Source organism: Lemur catta, chromosome 24, assembly GCF_020740605.2.
Source record: "Lemur catta isolate mLemCat1 chromosome 24, mLemCat1.pri, whole genome shotgun sequence".
NCBI lineage: Eukaryota > Metazoa > Chordata > Mammalia > Primates > Lemuridae > Lemur > Lemur catta.
Window position 1 is genome coordinate 15,086,779 of NC_059151.1, and position 22,871 is coordinate 15,109,649.

Consider the following 22,871-nt stretch of genomic DNA (forward strand, 5'->3'; position numbering starts at 1 on the left):
AGCAATGTGAATATACCTAATGTACTATAAACTTAAAAATTGTCACAACGGTAAATTTTGTGTTACATATATTTTACCTCAAACTCCTGGGCTCAAGCGATCCTCCTGCCTCGGCACCACCCCAGTAGCTGGGACTACAGGCCAGCACCACCACACCCAGCTAATTATTTTCTATTTTTAGCAGAGATAGGGTATCTTGCTCAGGCTGGTCTCGAACTCCAGACCTCAAGCGATCCTCCTGCCTCAGCCTCCCGAGTAGCTGGGACTACAGGCATGTGCCACCATGCCAGGCTGATTTTTTTCTATATACTTTTAGTTGTCCAGACCATTTCTTTCTATTTTTGGTAGAGACGGGGTCTTGCTCTTGCTCAGGCTGGCCTCGAACTCCTGACCTCAAGCGATCCTCCTGCCTTGGCCTCCCAGAGTGCTGGGATTACAGCGTGAGCCACAGGACCTGGCCAGACTCTGAGGTTTAAATCTGGGCTACTCTGGGGAACTGATCAAAACCTCCCAGGTGTGGACGCCACAGCTGGACACAGGGATGATCAGGGCTGACCCGCAGGGCGGTAGGAACTAAGCTGACATGATGCATGAGCTCAGTGAACACCGGTTCCCGTTCCTTTCCCGGCACCGCCAAGGAGCTCCCCCCTCTGCCCTGGCCCCCAACAGCTGATGAACAACACATCCTTCACAGGATGCAATTTACCTAAATACTGTCTGGTATTTAGTTTAAACAGACACCATAGTTTTTACCTTCCCTGCTCCCCAAAAGGCAGAGCTGGGGAGTGGGGAGGGAGAAAGAATCAGTCAGCATCTTAACCTTTTCTGGTTTTGGTGCTGTAAATCTGTTTTATTTATTTATTCATTTTAACGTAATTTTAGGAAGAATATTTATGGAGGTAATTTGTAGCCTATAAAACACTGGACGAACATACACGTTATTTTTATTACAGATTATAAGGTGATGGCCCAAAAGTTAAGCTGAGACTTGCATTACTCAACTTCAGATTCTCAGTGAACACATACATAATCAGAGGCAAACCTTTGCAAGTATTTTAATGCCTGCAAAGTATTTTACCAAAAAAAAAAAAAAAAACACAAGGATGTAGTGGCCAAAACAAAACTTTTTGTGCAAAGAAATTATTCATTTTCCTATTAACAGTGTCACTCTGCCTCCCACTAACTGTGACTTCGGGGCCACTGGGTGACCTCAGGGGGCTGAACTTCCTTACCTATCAAACAAGGTCTCTTTCCTGCTCAAGAATTCCATATACCAGGCTATCTTTATTGTAAAGTTTATAAAATACTTTTTAAATTTTCATGAACAGTAAAATACGTGAGCAAAAAAAATTTTTTTAAAGATCAATTTATACCAGAAAAAAATTTATTCTAACTACTCAATAATATGGTTGTACATGATCATTTTATGGCCAAAAAAAAAAACCTCAGGGGAAAGAAATGTCCAAAATTTTAAAATTCCTGTGTAAATTATGGCACGTCCACACAATAAAATATGATGTCACAGGACTCAGCCATGCTTTTAAGTGTTTTGAAAGACACGGGGAAATGCTTTTAATGTTAAGCAAACAGAAAGGAATTCTAATTAAAATGTGTGCACCTGAAACTTCACTGGGTATATATGTATTCCCAAGTTATCTAATTTTCTAACATCTGGCTGCCTCCTTTCCTGCACCTTATCTTTCTCCAAGTTCTGAGTTAATCCAATTTAAGCATCTTAAGTATAATTCGTTTTGTATCTAGGAAGCTTGCCAGCTAGCAAAATACACAGACAACATTAAAAGATGAGGGTTAACACAGACAGCATCGCACAGGGAAATTGCAAGCACTATTCCAGGGAGGCATGACGTAGCTGCCCCCTGGGAATTCAACAGAGCAAATAAGACGGAGATGAAATTTGCTTAAGAACAAAGCATACATTGAGACAAGCCACAATTACACTCTGATGTCAACCATGTGTCATTAAAAAACTATCTCATCTGAAAGTACTTAGCCTTTAAATCAATGAGCAAGACAGATTAGAGAGGAGGAAGAGTTGCAGATTACTCTTTAATGCAAACTTACGAGAGAGCTATAAAATCCAGTGCAAGAAAGGCAAACCAACAGTGTCAGCTCAGGGCATCAGAGAACTTGTGCTAAAAACAAATCTCTAAAAATCTGGGTTGCTAGTTGTTACGAGGGCTTTGTGGAGGATCTTTGCTGCCTTGTATATGCAGAGATATTTTTCCTTTTAGCTACTTTTCCAAACATGAATCCCCTCATACAAAAAGAGCAGTGAGCTAGTGCTTGAAAAAGATGTTAGCACTTTGCTTAACTCATGCGTGTGCTCAACATGAACATATGGCCTTCTTGTGACTCCATCTCTATGTTCTGTGTAACTGACTGTTGTTGTCAACATGGCTTTGGTTTGAGAACTACTTAGATAAGTGAAAAAAAATCTCTGTCACTAAAGAAAGAACTCTGCATTACAACATGCATTTTTAGGATGACTTCAATAACTATAAATGCAACTAATATTCAGTGTCATTTAAAGTTTCTATGCATCCTTCTAAGCAACAAAAGCTTGGCTTTTCTTTTTTTTTTTTTTAGACAGAGTCTCACTCTGTTGCCCAGGCTAGAGTGAGTGCCGTGGCGTCAGCCTAGCTCACAGCAACCTCAAACTCCTGGGCTCAAGTGATCCTCCTGCCTCAGCCTCCCGAGTAGCTGGGACTACAGGCATGCACCACCATGCCCAGCTAATTTTTTCTATATATTTTAAGTTGTCCAGCTAATGTCTTTCTATTTTTAGTAGAGACAGAGTCTCGCTCTTGCTCAGGCTGGTCTCGAACTCCTGAGCTCAAACAATCCACCCACCTGGGCCTCCCAGAGTGCTAGGATTACAGGAATGAGCTACCATGCCCGGCCAAAAGCTTGGCTTTTCGCCACAGAAACATATTAATAATAAAAATGCCTTACAGCTTAAACTTAGAATAATCCATATTGCCACTGGTAATATTAAATGTTATTACTATACTCTTAAAGGTCTTAATACTTTTAGCAAAGACATAGGTTTCCTAGTAACTCATATGAAAATCAATTAGCACACTCCTTCACACATAATTAATAACTCAGTAACTACACATATATACACTTGGAGTGTTTTTTAAAAGATAAAATTCATAGATACAGCTAACTAAGTAAAAGTTCTAGATAGATAGTGTTTGATGATCTCACCATCAAATGCTCAGTTTACTTTGAACATATAATAACATTTGTAAATATAACAGTACCTAATTGGACTGCCCTTGATAACCAATGTATATGGTAGACTGACTATGTGAGCTAACTGCCCTGTAGACACAAAACTCCATAAATTAGGAAGTATGTTATAGATGAGAAAACTGGGACTAAGAGGTTCTGTTGCTTAACTCCAAAAGTAGGACGCAATCTCAGGCTGTTCTCACAATCTTACACTATGCTAACTCCAACACCAACACCTGGGAAGTTTAAGAAAATTGGTCTTGAAATTGATACCCAGTCAGAACACTTAAAAAAAATCTAGTCTCAGGAATTTAATGATTAATTACAGTTTCCTGAAAAGGAACCGAGTGGCCCTACTCCCGACTAGTCCAAAGAAAATGATCACACCAGTAAACAATGCCAGTAATTATGGTCACACCTGTTGGCAGAGGATTTATCATGCTTCTTCCTGCCCCATGTATGAACTACAAATTAGTAGTTAGACCCTAGACTCAGTTACAGAGGGAAAAATGTAACTTTACAGTGAAGAATCAGAACCTGGTGCTCAATATCGGCCTCAGGTGTAGGGAAAACCAGCTATTCCGTGACCACTGAGGAGATGCAAGATGAGAACATGTCACCTGTGATGATTTCTAGCCAAGTGTTTGCTTTGATCTTCAAGCCTTTGGACCTAAACTCTATTTCAAGAATTGCAAGAACCAGAGGAATAAACTGAATGCACTAGGAAGAAGAAATGATGAGAATTCCAAAGAGAGAACATTCTCTGGAACAACCGGCCTGGTCTCTCCAACAAGTCAGGGCCATGGAGAAAAGAGAAAGAGGTTGCTCTGGAGCCAAAGAGACTCAGGACACAGCACCCAGACACACTGCATGTCCTGGACCAAACTCTGCTTCAGACAAACCATCTTCCAAGGACGTTGCGGGGGCAGCTGTTAAAATTTGAATATGACATAATATTAGACAATGTTAAGAATGATTACCAGTCATATTAATTATGATAATGATTTGGTTATGTAGGGCGGTGTTCTTATTTTTAAGAGATGCATACTGAAGTACTCAGAGATAAAATGTTAAAATGTCTATATTTTAAAGTATAAAGTTCAATATAAACAGAGTTTTGAAAAACAGGAGAGCCAATTATAAAAACAACTGGAAAAAATTTGAGTATCAATGGTTCAAGGTTAAAAAATCATGGCCCAGTGTCAAGGGTGATGGCTAACCGGACAAAATGATACACAAACAAGATTTAATCCCAGGCCGGGCGCGGTGGCTCACGTCTGTAATCCTAGCACTCTGGGAGGCCGAGGTGGGAGGATCGCTCGATGTCAGGAGTTTGAGACCAGCCTGAGCAAGAGCGAGACCCCATCTCTACTAAAAATAGAAATAAATTATCTGGACAACTACAAATATATAGAAAAAATTAGCTGGGCATGGTGGCACATGCCTGTAGTCCCAGCTACTCGGGAGGCTGAGGCAGGAGGATCCCTTGAGCCCAGAAGTTGGAGGTTGCTGTGAGCGAGGCTGATGCCACAGCACTCTAGCCCGGGTGACAGAGTGAGACTTTGTCTCAAAAAAAAAAAAAAAAAAAAAGACACATAGAGCACAGAGAGAACTGCACGTGAATGCTGAAGCCACAGTCTCACAAACTGCCAGAAGCTAGGAGAAAGCCCGGGGACAGATCCCTCCCTAGTGCCTTCAAAAGGAGCTTGGCCCACTGACTCCTGGATCCATAGTGGACTTCTAGCCCCCAGCACTGTGGGACAATACGTTTCTGTTGCTGAAGTCACTGAGTTTGGTGTACTCGCTACCGCAGACCTTGCAAAATAATAGAGCCTTTATGGTATTGCCCCTCGGCCAGCCAGAAAAACCTCCCTTCCCTTCTCCACACTTGAAGGAAACCTAAAAGAAATAAAAGGAAAGGAACCAACGAGTCAGCTACCTTCATTCCACTAACATAAATCCAGCTCATTCCAAAATAAATGCAAATAAAAAGAAATGCCTATTTAGTTCACTAATCAAAATGTGCTTATAGAATAACATTCCCTTGTTTGAAAAAAATACAGTACAAACAAAGACCCGTCTCAGTAGTGTTTTCTGGATAAAATTAGTAATAAATATTTTTAAAAACTTTTAAAATGGTAGTTTGATAAAAGAGTAACAAAGTTTCATGTTGTCACAGAAATCCTTTCTCATCTATTATTGAACTTCATGGATGCACAAAATAATTAATGATAGTCATTTCTATTGTTCTGGTGGAATAGAAAGAATGTATCCTGGGAACATCAAGCTATTGTTCCGATCCTTGATAAAAAGTATCCTTAAAGCTGTGAGTGATACATCAGTTTCAATTTATGAAAAAAAAACCATTAAATACTGGACAATTTAGCATACACATTTGACCTTAAATATAATATAAATACTATGTCTTACACCAAAGGCAACAGTAGAAAATATACTAAAGGATCATTTTCTATTTAAATTATAAAATATATATACTCTGGTTTCTCTTCAAAAATGAATAAATTTTTCACCTTTTAAATGTAGAAGTTATAACATAGTAGAAGTTATAACATAGATCTAAAGGTAAATCTGGTAGAACAGACCTTTTGAGAATGAAATGTGAAACAGGTTGAGAAACCTGGAACGGTGGTGTGATCTATGTAAGTGATTGAAACAGAACTTCACAGCTATTAGAGGAAAGAGTAGGAGCCAAGTGTCGACGTGTCATGATGGGATGAAGAAAGCAGCTTGATTAAAGCGCAGTGTCTTTAAAAGCCTGGTGGCTGCCACGCGCGGCTGTCTGGAAACAGCGCTGACGGCCGGCGTCTGCTGCGCTCCCGCTGGGTGTCGGACGCCACGCACACTCTAGGTGCTTTACTGTCTCTCATTCATTCCCACGACGTGCGCTGCAGAAATCGCCAGATCCATGTAAGAGAGGAAGAGGCTGAAGGCAGAGGAGTTACATCGCTTGCCCCAAATTCACACAGCAAACAGAAGGCAGAAACGGCATTTGCCGTCTGACTTCAAACTCCGGACTTGTTCTATTTCACCAGCAAAACTAATTTTTAAGCCTTAAATGAAATGCTGATACCTAAATCAGGCGAAAAAATGCTTCATGGAAAGCAGTTTGAAAGCATTGAATTACGCCATGCAGAAAAGGCTGTACTGGTCATCATCATTATTATTATTATTACTGACAATAGCCAAAAGGTGGAAACGACCCAAGGTTCCATCAATGGACAAAGTGTATAAATATAATGATATAATGAGATATTATTATTCAGCCTTCGAAACGAGCGAGGTTCTTTTTTTTTTCTGCTTTATTTCTGAAATCATTTCTTATCTGCTTACATACCAGACTGAGGTCAGTAAAGGCTCACTCACCAGTGTACACAGGAACGGTACGTAGGGCTGGAACCAGGACACGGAGCTGCTGCAGGGTCCGTGGTCAGAGACCCAACGCTGGTGGGCCTGTTACAAGGGACGTGGGCAGACGGAGCTCCTCCCGGTCCCTTGCCAGTGGGGGTTGGGTGCAGGACCACGGCCAGAGGAGAAGGAGCCAAGTTCACTGGGATGAAGCCACTTTCTGTCCTTGGCCGGGACCGTGTCTGGAACGCCTGTCACTGTGGTGTGGGACGACCTCCTCAAAATGGCGCTCCTTGGTCTTGGGCTTCACGGGAGTTCCACAGCCTCCCTCCTGGATCCCAAAGCTCCCACAAAAGCACTTGTGTCTGTGTACGGCTGCCGGATCATTGTTTGTGTCGGGGACACAAAACAGAAACCTCCTATTCCCCCATCTTGCTGACCAAGAGTGAAGTTCTGACATGTGCTACAACAGGGGTGAACATTAACAACATTACATTAAGTGAAATAAGCCAGATACACAAGGATATTGGGCAAATGCATAGATACTGGAACTAGAAGGCTAGAAGTTGCGGGGGTGAGAGTGGGGGGCGGAAAAGGGGAGTTATTGTTTAGTGACTACAGTGTTTCTGTTTTGGATAATGAAAAATTCTGGGAATAATGATGATGGTTACACACCATTGCGGATGTAATTAATGACACTGAATTGTACACTTAAAATGGTTAAAATCATAAATTTTATGTTATGTATATTTTACTACAACAATAATAAAAAAAATGCTTTGCTGAAGATGAGAGAGATTGAAGGAACAATTCAAAGATTTTTGGATAAAATCAGGAACAGTGAAGTGAAGCGAACTGTGGGCTTGCATGTCCAGAAAAGTAAGAGGACAGATGCTGGACAGCTCTGTCACGGGGCTGGGATCCAGCGATTCAGACAAGTCTGGGTGCAGATAACCAAGGTAGAAGGGGGCAGCAAACAGCGCATCTGCCTACCTGGCAAAGAACGTCTGCAAGTTAATCCTGATTAGTGGCTGAACCTGTTCCCGACTCTACTCAAGAACAGGAGACCCGTTACTTTGCTTCCCCGTATGTAAGGGTTGAACTGAGTTTCCAGTACCTCCAAGTCAGATGTGGAGGCCCTAACCCCCAGCATCTCAGAATGTGACTGCATTTGGCGAGAAGGCCTTTCAAGAGGTGACTAAATGAGACTGTCAGGGTGGCCTCGTCCAGCTGACTGGTGAGAGGAGGAAATTCGGACAGATACCAGGGATGAGCACAGAGGAGAGACCAGGTGGAGACACAGTGAGAATGCAGCCACCGGCAAGTCCAGGAGAAAGTTGCTAGAAGAAACCAAATCTGTTGATACCTTAATACCAGACTTGTGGTGCCCAGAACTGTGAGAAAACTGATTTCTGTTCTCTAAGCCACTCAGTCTCAGGTTATTCTGTTACAGCCGTCTTAGAACACTGAAACGCCACGTGAAACTAGTTTCTTCAGATACTCCTGTTCTACGGTAAAGCAGTTTTATAGATTTATCATCTAACCCTTCATATGCTGTGCTGAAGGAGGACACCAGTGGGGAAGTGGAAGGGGAAAACCCTGATAAAAATGTCCTTTGAGGTAACGTGAGCAGCAGGTGCCTAGAAAGGAAGACGTGGACCAACATTTCCCATCACGATAAATTCCCTTTCCAGGAGCGTCACCCACAGAAGTCACCTTCTCAGCCTCCTGTCCTCCTGCCGGTGACTGGATCAGCATCTCGAGGGTCCAGTTAGGTCCAGCCCCCGACCTCATTTACACGTAGGCCTAGAAACGGACACAAACACTGCCCTGGACAAATCACAAGTGGCTTAAATATTTTAATAAACTAATTTTATTACTAAACTGTGAGTATGCACAACAACTAAACAAGAGGAAATGGCACATTTGAGGCACAATGACAAAATAGTTTTTCTTAGCATGGGTTTTTGAATTGATTGGAATCCCATGGTCTTTGGGCAGGTACAAACGCCAGGCCCGGTGATGACTTTATTGTTTGCTGTTTGCTGTGTCTTCCGCCCACGTGAACTGGGTCTCCAGCGTGGCCCAAGCATTGTGCTGGGGACGACAGGGGTGCAGCTCGGGCACCACCATCTCTGTGCTCGTGGAGAGCCAGGGCAGGGCACGGAGAGAGCTTCTCGCAGAGCACCGCGGCCCAGCGCACAGTGGCAGGGAGCACCGTGCAAGCACGGAGAGGACAGAGCCGAGCAAGCGGGAGGCTGGGGAAGGGGCTGTCTCAAGGAGAGGATGCTTGAGCTTCACTGTGAAGGAGAAATTCATTTATTCATTCAACAAACAAGCATTTACTGCGGACCTACTGTGTGCCAGGTGCTTTTCTGGTGTGCATCAGAATCATCTGGAGGATTTGATTAAACACTGATTGCTGCTTGCTGAGCCAGGAACTCTGCAGTGGGGACTGAGAGCTTGTGTTTCCAGCGTGTCTCTAGGTGACAGTGCCACCGGTCCAAGAATTGTGCTTGGAGAACGGCTGCTCTAGACACAGCAGTGGGAAAGGGGGCAGAGACAGCAGCGCCGCGGATCAGACTGTGCAGTTCTGCACAAAGCAAAGGCACCGGGACAGGCAGTGGGGTGGGAATGGAATCCAGCCCAGGCTGGACCTGCCAAGCCCTGAGGGCAACACCCACCTAACGGAAGGGCCACCTGTCTGTGTTTTGTCCAACCAAGGGGTCCTGTAAAATTGTCTGCCTCTGGGTGTGTCTTTTTATCATCGATGTGCCTAGAGAGACCACTGTTTTGTAATCTGCACAAAGGCATGGGGTATGCTGGAGGCTGCAAGAGACATGGAAACGGGGTTGCCATGGAATCGGAGATGGCGCAAGATGTCCAGAATGAGCAGGTGACGGTAAAGACACGAGGACTCCGCGTGGCCAACCGGGATGACTGTCTGTCGTCTCTTGCACTCAGGAACCTTCATTCTTCTCTGCAGAGAGATTGTGTGTTAAGCTATTTCACTCACAAGGGAGGGGACTGTCCTTAGCTCACCCTGCCACCATGGCCAGCTCCTCAGCTCACCTGTTCATAAGCCAGGGGATGCTGTCCCATACTAAGTAGACAGTGGAAAAAGGCAAAGATAAAAGACTCAAAGTCCAGGTTAAAGGAAATAACGGTATGGGTAGAAGTTCATGAGTAAATACACAGAGAAGACCACGCAGGGACAAGAAGCCTGGTGAAGATGACAAAAGCCATGCGTGCTCGAGATGCGTGCTGGGAGAGTCATGGAAAAAGACTAAAGGAAATTACCAGTGTGCCAAGTCAACACGCAGCAACAGAAAACCGTATTTGCGTGGCTGTATTTAGAGCTGATCTGAGAAGACAAAAAAGAAATTTGCTCGAGAAGAAAGCTGATTAGGAGAAGGTCACGGAGTTCTTGGGCAAGATGACAACGTTCTGAACCCGAAATTTAGCTTCACTAATGAAGAAAGGGAAGATCCTACAGATGAAGAGACTTATTTTGAAAATTTTTAGAACAGGCATAGCCTGAGGGTTATTTCCTGGGCATGATACTTTCTGCACACATCTGCGGTGTTTCTGCTGCCATCCTGCCCTGTGACTGCTCACCGCCCCCTTTCCAACTGGCTTCCTGTTTAAAAGACTACGATTAATGTGTTAAAATGGATTTGGGTGAGAACAAGAAAATATTGAAATTTCAGCATGTCTGTCGTAAAGGCCAGGGGCTTAAAAGGTTATTTAAGGTCTTCTGTATCTTATTGATCACATTTTTAAGTTGTGATTACAACATCGCACAGCAAGGGGGAGATGGTTCAGTGAGTGCTACCTGCTCTGTCAGACTTTCAGCAGCACAAGAGAACTGCCACTCTGTGTCACCCAATTCACAGCAGGTAAAGTCTGCTCTTCTGCTAAGTGGCTCTCGGTGTGCAATAAAGCCCCAGGAGGGATTGTTAAACCGGGCTGGTGGCCCCCACTCCTCCAGTTTCTGGTTCAAATCTCGTAGTGTGGCCTGGGAGTGTGCATTTCTAGCAAGTTCCTGGCTGATGTTGATGCTCCTGGCCTGGGTACTGCAATTTGAGAACCACTGTTTCTAAAGATGAATAATGTCCTTTCTTAGAATGAGGAAATCAGTGTCTAAATGGAAAAAGTCACAGATTTTGGACAGTTCACCGAGCGCTGTGCCAAGGCTGCCGAGGTACGAGCAACACTTGAGCGGCTGTGTGCACGTCTCACTCTGCTCTGAGAGATGTCACCAGCTCTGCCCAGACCACTTGCCAAAGATTCCACACACAAATGACAGGTGAAATACAGCAGCGTTTCAGAAATTCTACCTCTGTGGAAGAGAGTTGATCGCAATGTGAGGCAAGGCTGTTTGGGTCATGCCAAATAAATGAAGGATGTGGAAAAAAATAGAATGTTTGTTTTAAATTTTCTATGAAATGATTTAAAAAATTCTCTAAAGGTAAATTTCAGGGCAGATATTTGCTCTAATCATGAATCAGAATGAAATTTGTGCTGCAAATATTTTTTAACATCCCGCTCTGTGTTTGAAGAATGCCACCAGTTGGAAACAAGGACAAAGAGAATAGTAGAACGGATGTCCTGGTGATGTCCACAAGGTCTGGGAACCTGTAACGAATCTTTCTCAAATCAAAAGCACCACTGAGATTCAGAAAGCCTCCCCTCACCCATGCATTATTTAAGCAATTGTTTAAGCACTTCTAGATAAAGTGGCTTATTTAGCCCATGAAAAATCACTCAAGTAACTAGAAACAGAAGCAGCTCTTGTACTCTGCCCTTTCTTTTCTGAGCGCTGAACACCTCTCTTCCGTGAATAGTCTTCACCCAATGACATGATCGTCGAGGCAGAGCTCCAGTGGAATAAGCTCAAACTGGTGAAGTTTTCGATATTCATCCGTGAGCGACCAGGCCTGTCATTAGTCTGGATTATCCGTATGGGCCGGTACGTGAACACGTAACCCTCAGTCTGCAAGCTGACTCGGGAGAGCAGGGGGTGATGGGGTCGGATTTCCAATGGGGTGAGTTTAACACAACGCTGTTGTTCTGAAAAACAGCACTGTTGGTTCTGAAGACGAGAAGTGCAGGCGCTGAATAGGCGTCGCAGGAAGGCGTCAGGCTCCTATTAGGGATGCTGTCGGAAGTGGCTGCTGGGGGGGTGGAGCTCAGTTCCTTTACGAGGAAGGTGGGGACCATTGAGTGAGCGCTGAGCTCCACTCATTAAAAAATACTAAGTGAAGTATCCAAAGAATGGAAAAACAAGCATCACATGTACTCACCAGAAAACTGGTTTCCCTGATCATCACCTAAATGTACATCAGGGAAGGGTACCAATTGGATATCAGACTGAGACGGGGGGTGGGGGGAGGGGATGGGTGTATGCCTACATGATGAGTGCGTTGCACACCCTCTGGGGAATGGTCATGCTTGAAGGTGCAGACCCGGGGAGGTGGGGGGGGAGGGGATGGAGGTATGACTACATGATGAGTGCCAGGCGCACTGTCTGGAGAATGAGAACGGACGCGCTTGGGACTCTGACTCGGGGGGATGGGCGGGACAGGGACAATGTATATGACCTGAACTTATGTACCCCCATGATGAGCTGAAATAAAAAATAAATAAATAAAAAAAATAAAAAGGACTTAAGTGGAGACTCCTGGCTGCGAAGGGGAAGCCAGCTGGGGTGAAGGAAGAGGCTTCTGCTAACAAGCCTGGCATGGGGCTTATGCAGAACACCAGCACCATCCACCTCCTTTGTGTTTCCGCACGGACTGCCGTGTGGGAGAGGAGGCCCCGGCGCAGGGTAGCAGGGACATCCCTTTTGAGGGAGCCCTAGACAAGGAGCCAGATGGTAAAATAAAGACGAGCTGACATCAGCGTCACATAGCCTCGCCCTTCGGTTATGGCTCTGTCATGCCAGGGAAAGCCATCTGTCCCCTTCTAGTCATACGCTGTGCTTTTGTGGCGTGGTTATTATCTTGACTGTGCCCATGTAAGTGCAAAAGTCTGAGACTAATGCAGAGCATTAGCCGTGTACACAGAGGAACCGCTATGATCCCTCTCCCCAGGCTGCCAGCTGCCAGTGGTGCCATTCTGCACCCTGCCCATGGGTGGAACCAGGTAAGCACAGACCCCAGACGGACCCATCAGGAGAGACTCGCTCTTGTCCACTTTGGTCACGTCACGTCAGCACCCACTTTGAGCTCAGCACCTTTTCGTTCTTGCTGCTTGTACGTGGGGCTTTCCAAACATGGAGGGTCACCTGGTCCCTGTATTTGTCCTCTACTGGTTGGCCTTTGGGAAGTGTGCTCATCGCACACGAGGCCAAGGCAAACAGCATGTTCGGAACATACAGTCATTATTGCAGGACTGTTCTCATGAGGAAAGCTTAAGAAAATCACACATAGATGTGACTCTCCCTTCTAGAACCAATGATGTCTTGAAAGTGCTGTGGAACCAATGGGACAGGACCTGGAGAGAAAGCTGCAGGACAAGGGTCCTGGGGGCAGAAGGGACACAAGCGGTGGTAGGATTTGCAAAGCTGACCTTTGTCACGTTCCAAACAGACTTATTCACTGCATCAAAGCAAGACAGCTGACTTTTAAAAATCTCTATCATCAACACTAACACTGGCTTTCTGACTCTCCAAACAAGAATTCTTGCTGTGTGTTGGTTGTTTGTAAAGTAGTTTTTCTCCTTACCCTACATTGGCGCCAGCAGGTCGGTGATCTGAAGCCAGGTCATTTACGAGGCCCTAGTGGTTTGGTCTTGGTCTTGCTGGCTTGTGTCCAACCACCCAAAGGGTTTCCCCTCTGCTTTCATTTGAACTGTATTTCAACAAAAAACTTATTGTCAAGATTACTTATGTAAATTGTTAAACAGCCTTCAACCTTTTCTTGGTCAATTTTAGGAATTTTATGCATGATTCTGTTTTGTGAAAGAAACAAATGGAGTTGTAGCCGTCATGACGTCATTCACTGCCCGGGTGGATGGCTTCTCAGGACTCAGCTGTCATTGCTCATAACGCTCTAGACAGGCCCAAGCACCTGGAAAGGGAAGACCACCGCCGTCACTGACAGTTCCACCAGAACACTGCTAGGGAATGGAGAGTTTTCCGGGTACCAAACTAAAAATAAACAAGGTCTTCCAATGAGAAGATTCGGAAAGAATGCAAACAAATCATTAAAAAACAAAACCCCCCAAAACCAACTCTTTACAAAACTTATTGCAAGCAAAATTCCTGTAGTGGGACGTATGTGGCTTCTGTTTTCATACTTCAAAATCTCACTTAAAGCATGGAGATCTTAACTATTCATTTTTTTTTTTTATTTGAGACAGAGTCTCGCTCTGTCACCCTGGCTAGAGTGCTGTGGCATCAGCCTCGCTCACAGCAACCTCAAACTCCTGGGCTCGAGCGATCCTCCTGTCTCAGCCTCCCGAGTAGCTGGGACTACAGGCATGTGCCACCATGCCCGACTAATTTTTTCTATATATATTTTAGTTGGCCAGATAATTTGTTTCTATTTTTAGTAGAGACGGGGTCTCGCTCTTGCTAAGGCTGGTCTTGAACTCCTGAGCTCGAGCGATCCACCCGCCTCGGCCTCCCAGAGTGCTAGGATGACAGGCGTGAGCCACCGTTAACCATTCATTTTTAAAGCATTTCTGAAGACACCCTTAAAGAGTTCTGGAAGGAGCATTACAGCCACCCTGGGAAACCAGTGCAGCCACTGAAGCCTGGCCCTGCGTCACCCGGGCTGATGCCACACTGTGCCGAAACACGGCTATTACCAGCAGCTGCTGTTTTTTGCATGCCTTTACTATGTGCCCGATGATTTACATACATTATTAATCTTATGAAAACGCTGTGAAAAAAAGGAAAGAAAAGGTGAAGTAAAATTGCTTAAGATTGTCCGAATATTAAGAGGAAGAACTGAAATCAAACTGGAGTCTGTTCAATTCCAATTCCCATGTGTTTTCTACTACAACTCTTCACAGTATTTCTTTTTCTTTAAGAAGAGAGAATTGTTTTAACATAGAATATAGTTGTGAATAAGCTTTTTATTTTAAAGGGTCGAATAGGTGCATGATCTATCATAATAGCAAGTTTGGTTTTCCAAACTCCAATAAAATAACGATGCCTGTCCACGAGATGCATCCATTGCCCACTGATTTCACTACATCTCACATAGCCTCTCTTCACAGCATTCAGCCACAGAACTTAACTTTTTCTAGATTCCTCGTGGAAGTATTCATATTTTAAATAAAATCACTTTATGCACTGTCTACATCTATGAAGCTAGTTTTATACTAAAACACACTAATTAGTTTATGAATGTTGGACTAAGGAATTTTCACATCCTGGCAAAGGATTTTAAGTGGTGGCACCTATTGCAACATATGATATTGTGGTCTAACATCATTAGAAACACATTCCTGACATTTAGAAAAGGAAGAGAGTGTTCTGTCAAGTTTTAAAACTACTGAATGTGTATTACTGAAGGAATACAGTGTGTTTGGAGTTTGCATGGCACAGTTTTTGCCGTCTCAATTTATTCAATATTCAGATACGAAAACAAATATAGGTCATGACTTAGACTGAAAAATTGGCCTCAGTTTTTCATCTCTGATGGAGACCTTCCAAGAGAGTCTATGTTCCAAGCACATTTATTATTGTCTTGCCATTTAGGGTTCCCAGTGTGCAACTTTTAGAAATGCTGGGTCCAGCTTACCACCTTGTGTGAAAGACGAGGAAATGATGTTTGAGCTGTGGGTCTGGGCACAGAGACAGGTGTGGGGAAGCTAGAATTTCAAACTTTCATTTTACGTTATTTCCCCCATAATTCACCAGAGGATTGTCATTTGTAGAGTATATTTCAAAATAGCTAGAAGGGGAGAATTTTAGGTTTCCCAACACAGAGAGAAAGACAAGTGTTGGAGGTGATGGATATTCCCATCACCGTGATTTGATGATTACACATTATATACAGGCATCACAATACCACATGGACCCCCAAAATGCGTACAGCTATCATGTACCAGTAAAAAAAAAAAGAAGAAAATGTTAAATTTAGGGAACCATAAACATGTGATCAAAAGAATTTTGGGAATGTGAGAAGTTCCATGACCCTGAAAATTGACAGCAATGCTAGAATAAAAATCTCCCATCTGAGAAATCTTTGCAAATTCTCAAACAGCTGTGAATGACATCAAGTAGTACAACAGCAAGCAACTTGCAAACCTGATCATGTCTTTTGCTGGAAGTTTTAAAATTCAATTCTACTTGGCGGTGTTTTTGATGGGGAATATGCCTTTAATTTCATAATGTATTACAACAGGTAAATGTCCGATGTTAGCTTCGTAACACAGCCAACACTCTGAAATACATCCATTCCGTATAAAGGATACTAAAATTTAAGCCAAAGTTGTAAGTTTGAAATAAGACCTTACACTGGGCTATTTATTATTTGAGCTGTAGATCTCATGACTTTTTTCTCATACATGCCTCTTGTGTTCCACTTTGTCTTTTCAGAAAGCACAGGGACTAAGATGCATCCTAGCAATAGGCAAACCATTTCAAAAATGCCAAATGATTGGTCAAAATGAAATCACAGACTGAGGCTGACAAGAATAAGCACGGAATACACATGTATTACTACGGCGAACAACCCAAGCTGACTGAAAATGGGCGGACTAGCTGCTCCCAGACTGCTGGAGAGACAGGCTTCCGACTTTTCCTCTCAGCAGCTGGGTCAACATGGAAACTTCACTACCACACAGACGTAGGGAGGCTGCAGGGTTCGTCAATTGAGCACATCAAGGACGCTATTAAGTATCCGGCGTCATCCTTGTGTCCTGCCTGCCTTGCCTTGGTGAGGCCCTGTCATGTTTGCAAAATGACTCTATCTCCAGACCTTACACAGCCTCACACACGGATGTCCAGAGACAAAATAAATAAGCAAAAGGGCTTTCTCTCTCATGCCTCTTTTTAAGAGCTTAGAATCTTTCCCTCAAGGACACCTCATCTGCATTGATGTCCACGCACGTCTTGTAACTTAGAATCAATCGGGTCAGGTGCTTCTTCCCAGCCCAATCCCACACTGGGAAGGAACAGCTGCGCTGCCTTGTGATCGGCTGGGGGTAGCCACTGGGACAAGACTCATCTTCCCTGAGACCTACACCAAATACGGGTTCTAGAGTGAGGAAAGGGGCTCTCAGGAAGAAAAACAAGTGTCTGCTACACAGTGCTGCACCAAACAACAGAAATTAATATCCCCAAAGACCAATGAAGGAAATTTCAGCATGGAAGCTACCTGCTAAAATAGAATGGATGAAAGAGGGACACCTGGCAGGGGACGAAGGAAGGAAGAGCATCGGGAGGGAGGATGCTTCTGTCTCTCCCTTCTGGATCTGGAAGTTTCCTTTCTGACTCCAGATCACCCACAGCAAAGGTGGCTTAGCATATAGTTAGTGTCATGACTTGAATTCTGTCTCCTCAGAAGACATATTTATGGGCTGGGCGCAGTGGCTCATGCCTGTAATCCTAGCACTCTGGGAGGCTGAGGTGGGTGGATTATTTGAGCTCAGGAGTTCGAGACCAGCCTGAGCAAGAGCGAGACCCCGTCTCTACTAAAAATAGAAACAAATTATGTGGCCAACTAAAAATATACATAGAAAAAATTAGCCGGGCATGGTGGTGCATGCCTGTAGTCCCAGCTACTCGGGAGGCTGAGGCAGGAGGATCACTTAAGCCCAGGAGTTTGAGGTTGCTGTGAGTGAGGCTGATGCCACGGCACTCTAGCCAGGGCAACAGAGTGAGACTCTGTCTCAAAAAAAAAAAAAAGATTGTAAAAAAAAAAAAAAGATATATTTATGTCCTCAACCCTGGAACTTGTGAATATGACCTTTCTTTGAAATATGACTGCAACGTAATCCTGTAATTGGGTTAAAAAGTGGTCATGTTGGATTAGGGTGGACTGTTGTACGACACTAACTGGAAGAGGAAATGGGGGCGCAGACACAGAGGGAAGCTGGCCTGGGAGGAAGGAGGCGCAACTCGGAGGGGCTGCCTGAAGCTGTGAGAGGCCAGGAAAGACCCTCCCCTGGGGGTCCAGAGGGAGCCCGACCCAGCCCACACCTTGACTTGGGACTTCTGGCCTCCAAAGCTGTGAAGAAAAAGTTTCTGCTGTTTTAAGCCACGCGGTTTGTGGTACTTTGCTACGGCAGTCCTAGGAAATGAATTCAGTCAGGATTCGGTTAATTAGTGATTATTAGACATTAGTACAGGCCAGCTATAATATTTAGGCTTTGATCTTCTATATTGTAAAGAAAGAACTATGTTTGCTCACAGCACAATCTCACAAGCCTACATTTCATGCCTTTCCAACCATGCAAGAATCGAGCTCGAGCTCATTAGACCAAGTTCAACTCTGCACCACATGAAAAATTTGGAATGGACAGAAGTGGCTGGCATGCAATGCAGTCAGAAAACTTAGCCTGCGGACATTTGAGAAAGGAAGAAACAAACAACATGTTTTCAAGGTTATACTAACTCTACTATGCCATCATTGTTCTGGAAGCATAGAAATCGTTTTGCATCTTATTCTGATAACAGATGAGACAAGATCAAAATGTTCTTTTGTTAATGCTTCTAAACAGAAACTGTAACTCATTAACATCTGTGGACTTCCATGTATGAAAAACATCATTATTTAATGCTATGAAGATAGAAAGCCAAGTCTCAAATGACTTGAAAACCTTCACTTAAAATCTTCAGTTTTTGAAAGAAAAGTTGACTTTCAATGTGTCTCCAGAGCATTCTACAATAACCACCGACAGTAATGGAGCAAGGCGAAAATCCGCTGACGGGAAGACTGGGGTGGCACTCAGCACCTACAGCCCCTGGCTGGGGGCCTTCACTGGTCCCCAGGCTTTAGGGGATCTGCTCTGGCCCCCCCAGCCACATCCCCCCTCACAGCGAGACTATCTGTCCCTCCAGAACAAGCTCCTGGCACCCAAACGCAGACCCCCAAAGTCACTGCCCAAGTGACCCTGGGCCCACTCCCAGGACGCAGGCTGTCCTCTTCGGAGGCCTGAAGGCTGACTAAGGGGTGCTATGTGTAGGGTAGCGGGGGGCAAGTGGACAGAGTTGGGATGTGCCAGCTGGGCTGTCCCCATGTCCACGCTCAAGGGTCCTCACAGTCGGAAAGTGGTGGGTCCCAGGCGGCCAACACTCAGGGCTCCCTGTGCCGCCATGTGCCGGCCCTGGGTGGTTTTGAATCTGGGCTTTCTGAGTTGTACTCGGGTAGGAGGACGATAGACTATGCGACTTTCTGAGATTGATTCATTAATTTGCGTAACTCCATATATATAAAAACACTACATAGCACACAGCTCCCCATTTATTCTTGTGCGAGGCCCCAGAAATGTCAGAGGAGAATCTAGTGGTATTATTGAAATGTAATCACCTGCCATGCCTTTTATTAATCGAATGAAGCTACTTCTCTGTAAACATTTAATAGAGCTACTACTTCAGGTTGAGCTGTCGTAAGAGAAAGATACTAGGATCAAAATGTAATGTGATACATTTATTGTGGGTCAGAAAAGTAAATTTTTCAGGAGTTACAGGAAATTAATCAAAACAGAACTGGATGATCTATAACGCACAATATACTAGTCAATATTAAATATCCTCATTTCTAAAAGGTTCATTTCTTATAAATATGAGTAAAATATTATAAGTATTTACTAAAAGAATAAAACAGGAATTTTAAGAAATAATTTTTGCTTATAGATTATCAGAGATATAGTTTTATTTTTCTACTCATTTTTCTTTCCATCACTTGAACTTGCATATTTTCAGCCCAAAATATGGTATATTGACTAGTATATTCCTGAATATATCAGTCATATAGTAAAACAGTGTCTTCTATCATAACAAAAATGTCTGTACAATCAAAAGATTTTTAAACCTATAATTCCCTAATGATCAATACCACAAAATTATTGTATAATTCTGAGCAATTTAGTTAAACCTACAGATCTGTGAACTAAAATCAAATCTTAAGGCTCACCCCCCATGGGCTGACTGAATGGACCCCCTCATGGCCAAAGGAATATCCTAAAACTAAACTGTCTGCCAGGAGGAGGGGGGTCAGACAGGCCTTATCACGCCCCCTCCCTTCTTGGGGACATCTTTGTAACCCACTAACAGGCCTAAGGGGATGCAAGACAGACCTGCAGGTCCTCAATTTACACAACAAACGTATGCCCTATGGCTTCTCTCTGATTAACAGCTCCTTATCTTAAAACACTCCAAGCCTTTAGACAGTGCTTCATGTCTTTAGCCAATTACAAGTCAAAGAATTTTTAAACCCACCTGTAAGCCCCACCCCTTCCAATGTAGCCTCCCACGTATTGACTTATGACTTTACCTGTAACCCCCCGCCTCCCTGAAATGTGTAAAACCAAACTGTAACCCAGCCACAGTGAGTCCACTTGCTCAAGGCTTCTTGGCTTTGAGCCTCAAATTTGGCTCAGAATAAATCTCTTTAAAATTATTTTACAGAGTTTGGCTTTTTTTCTACTGACAATCAAAAGGAGCTTTCCAATTAAATGAACCAAAAAACAAGAATCACTACTGACATTATATGCTGGCACGTGAATCATTTGTGACAAGGGTGATTTCAGAGCTCTTGCCGAGTCAGGTGACCTGGCTTCAGCTGTGACATACACCACTGGCTGTGGAGCCAGAAGGAGCCATGGCAAACCCACACAGGCAGATGTCTGAGCCAAGAATTCCTTTCGTGGCCCCCCAGCCATGGTCAGCCCTCTCCCTGGTGCAGACAAGCCTCCGCGAGCTGCCGAGCTGTGCCGGCGTGGAGAAGGACAGGTTTCCAACGGCAACACGCCCCTGTCAGGTCCCACCAGGCCTGCCCATGCACACATCAGTTCACAACATACTAACTGCACACTTACTCTCACACAGGACTGCGTCCTTTACCTGTGAGATTCTACGTGTCAGATGAGCAGCACAGGTAATATATGCTGTGGTTCACAGCAAGGTGAAATTATTGAGGGTTAAACACTAGTCATATTATTATCCAAATTGGAGCCCCATTCTCATCTTTGTAATGTTAGAAAATTTCAGCATAGTGGAGGGGCAGCTTTTCAAAGGCACTACAGAGTCTGCTTCAAAGCTTAGGTCTTAGAATCCTGCATACCAGAGATTCTAATCCCAGTGCTACCGTTTACCATGGGATTTAGATATATTACTTAAACTCTCCAAGCCTCAGTTTCCTCACGTGTAAAATAGTTTAAAAATAAAACCTATTTTATAGCATCCTTGTGAAGATTAATAGTAGTATTTTAAAAATACTTAGGTGGGTACGTCACCGAGGTTTATTCTTTACTGTAGTTTTACATCTGTAGACACACTGTGTATTTATACATCACAAAGCAAATTATGTTTTTCCTAAGTAGACAAAATCAGCAGGTCTCATACACTAACTGCAAAATTTCATTTTTGCATGTTCTGTTTAGTTTCTGAATGTCATCACAATTCATCTCTATTTTGCATAATTATTAGCATAGTGATATATAAATGGACTTACGATATTACTGAATTCTCTACTGAGCAATTTCTGAGTAATTCTCTATTGAGTATTTTCTAGTGATTAAACTCCAACTCAAGGAGAAAATATCTTTAATATTCATTCCAGACCAATATAAAATGAAAATTATAATTGGGTAGCAACTCAGCTATTATACAACAATGGATTTCTAAAGCACAGACGTTATGCAACAACCATTCTGGAATAATATGCCTTTCTAACGAAAGCTCTCCATTACAGCTGGAGCCCAAGAACTTCATTAAAACCACTAGTTATATCTGTGGTAGAAAGCAAAGAAAAACAGCAAGTCCTATAGTTTTCTGATAAATACCTACCTGGACATTTTATTATAGAGTTCTCACATTTTATATTTCTTCTCTGTGATGTTACCATAAGCTATGGCCTTTAACACTCCCAGTGCTGTGTATAGCTGTCCAGGTTGTATACTGCACAACTCTGAGAGCGTCCATTCACATAGACTACCATGACAAACCCAGCAGCTCTCTGAAGTTCACAACTCGAACTGTGGTATCCCTGGTTCCCTACTTTCACTCCACAATGGACTCCCTGTATTAAAAACTAGAATTCTATGATCTCAGCTCTGAACTAAATGGCCTGAAATTAGAATAGATCTTCAGCTTCTTTAGATAGATTGAAATTTTTGGAAATTAACAAGTCAGAGTCACAGTTGTGTGTCATGAGATTTCAAACATGTAGCAGACATTAAGGACTTTGGATTATATGCGATGAGAATAAAAGTGGGATTATGATTATATCTCAGTTTATACAGCTTACTTCTAGGGGGCCATGTGAGACCATAGAAAGTATAGCAGTAGAAAGTATAGCAGATTCTATAAGAAAGAAGGAGAATGGTAAACTAAAGAAAAATAAGATTACAAAGTACTCTTAGATATGAGTACTTGACAGGCGACTTGTGGTTTTTCCCAGCACACTATGAGGTGGCTGTTGTGGGCAACCCCGGCCTACACGAGCAGCTCTGCCGTGGAGTCTGACATTTAGTCAGAAGGGAACACAGTTCTGAGCCTTCGGCTGCCTCTGTCTGTCTGCCAGTGACATTTAAACCTGGAACAGTAGATGAGCACTTGTCCTTTGTAGTACAATCGCAGAGCTTTGCTGCTGTTACATACAGATATGCGGAAAGTTTTCATTTCTAGCCCCAGATGGACTTCTGGCTCTGAGACTGGAAGAGGACCAGAAGCCAGAATGGAGATTCATGCATTTCTGCAGCTGCACATTTTCTTTGTTTTTAGGAGTTTAATTTAACCCCAGGTACATCAAATTAAAGTTGTGTGGGCAACACGACTTTATAGTAAGTCTTGCCCGAGCACAAATGAATACATGTTGAGTCAACATCCCACCAGAAAGTCACCATGAAAGACTGAGCAGTGCAGCTGTGCTCTCACCGTTGGCCTTGTGCTGTGCGTCTGGCGGAAGCCGGTCCGGAGCGTACCACGGGCAGTCTGGCTGCGTGGAACAATAAAACATTATTATAGCAATATGGACTTCAAACAAAGCACAGCGGCAAGTCACAAAGCGTCATTATGCTATGTGGCTTTTATTAAGCAGACAACACAGAAGTAATTTCTTCCC

General features: G+C 43.6%; 1 protein-coding gene across 1 annotated transcript in view; it reads right to left on the reverse strand.

The window, feature by feature from the left end:
* Positions 1-8,474: 8,474 nt before the first annotated feature.
* LOC123627276 (TNFAIP3-interacting protein 1-like) overlaps positions 8,475-22,871 on the reverse strand; it is a 31,161-nt gene continuing 16,764 nt past the window's right edge. Inside the window, 2 exon segments of the mRNA XM_045536742.1 lie at positions 8,475-9,604; positions 22,685-22,745. Of these exon segments, the coding sequence (XP_045392698.1) occupies positions 9,401-9,604; positions 22,685-22,745 (265 nt within the window). The 3' untranslated portion in view covers positions 8,475-9,400.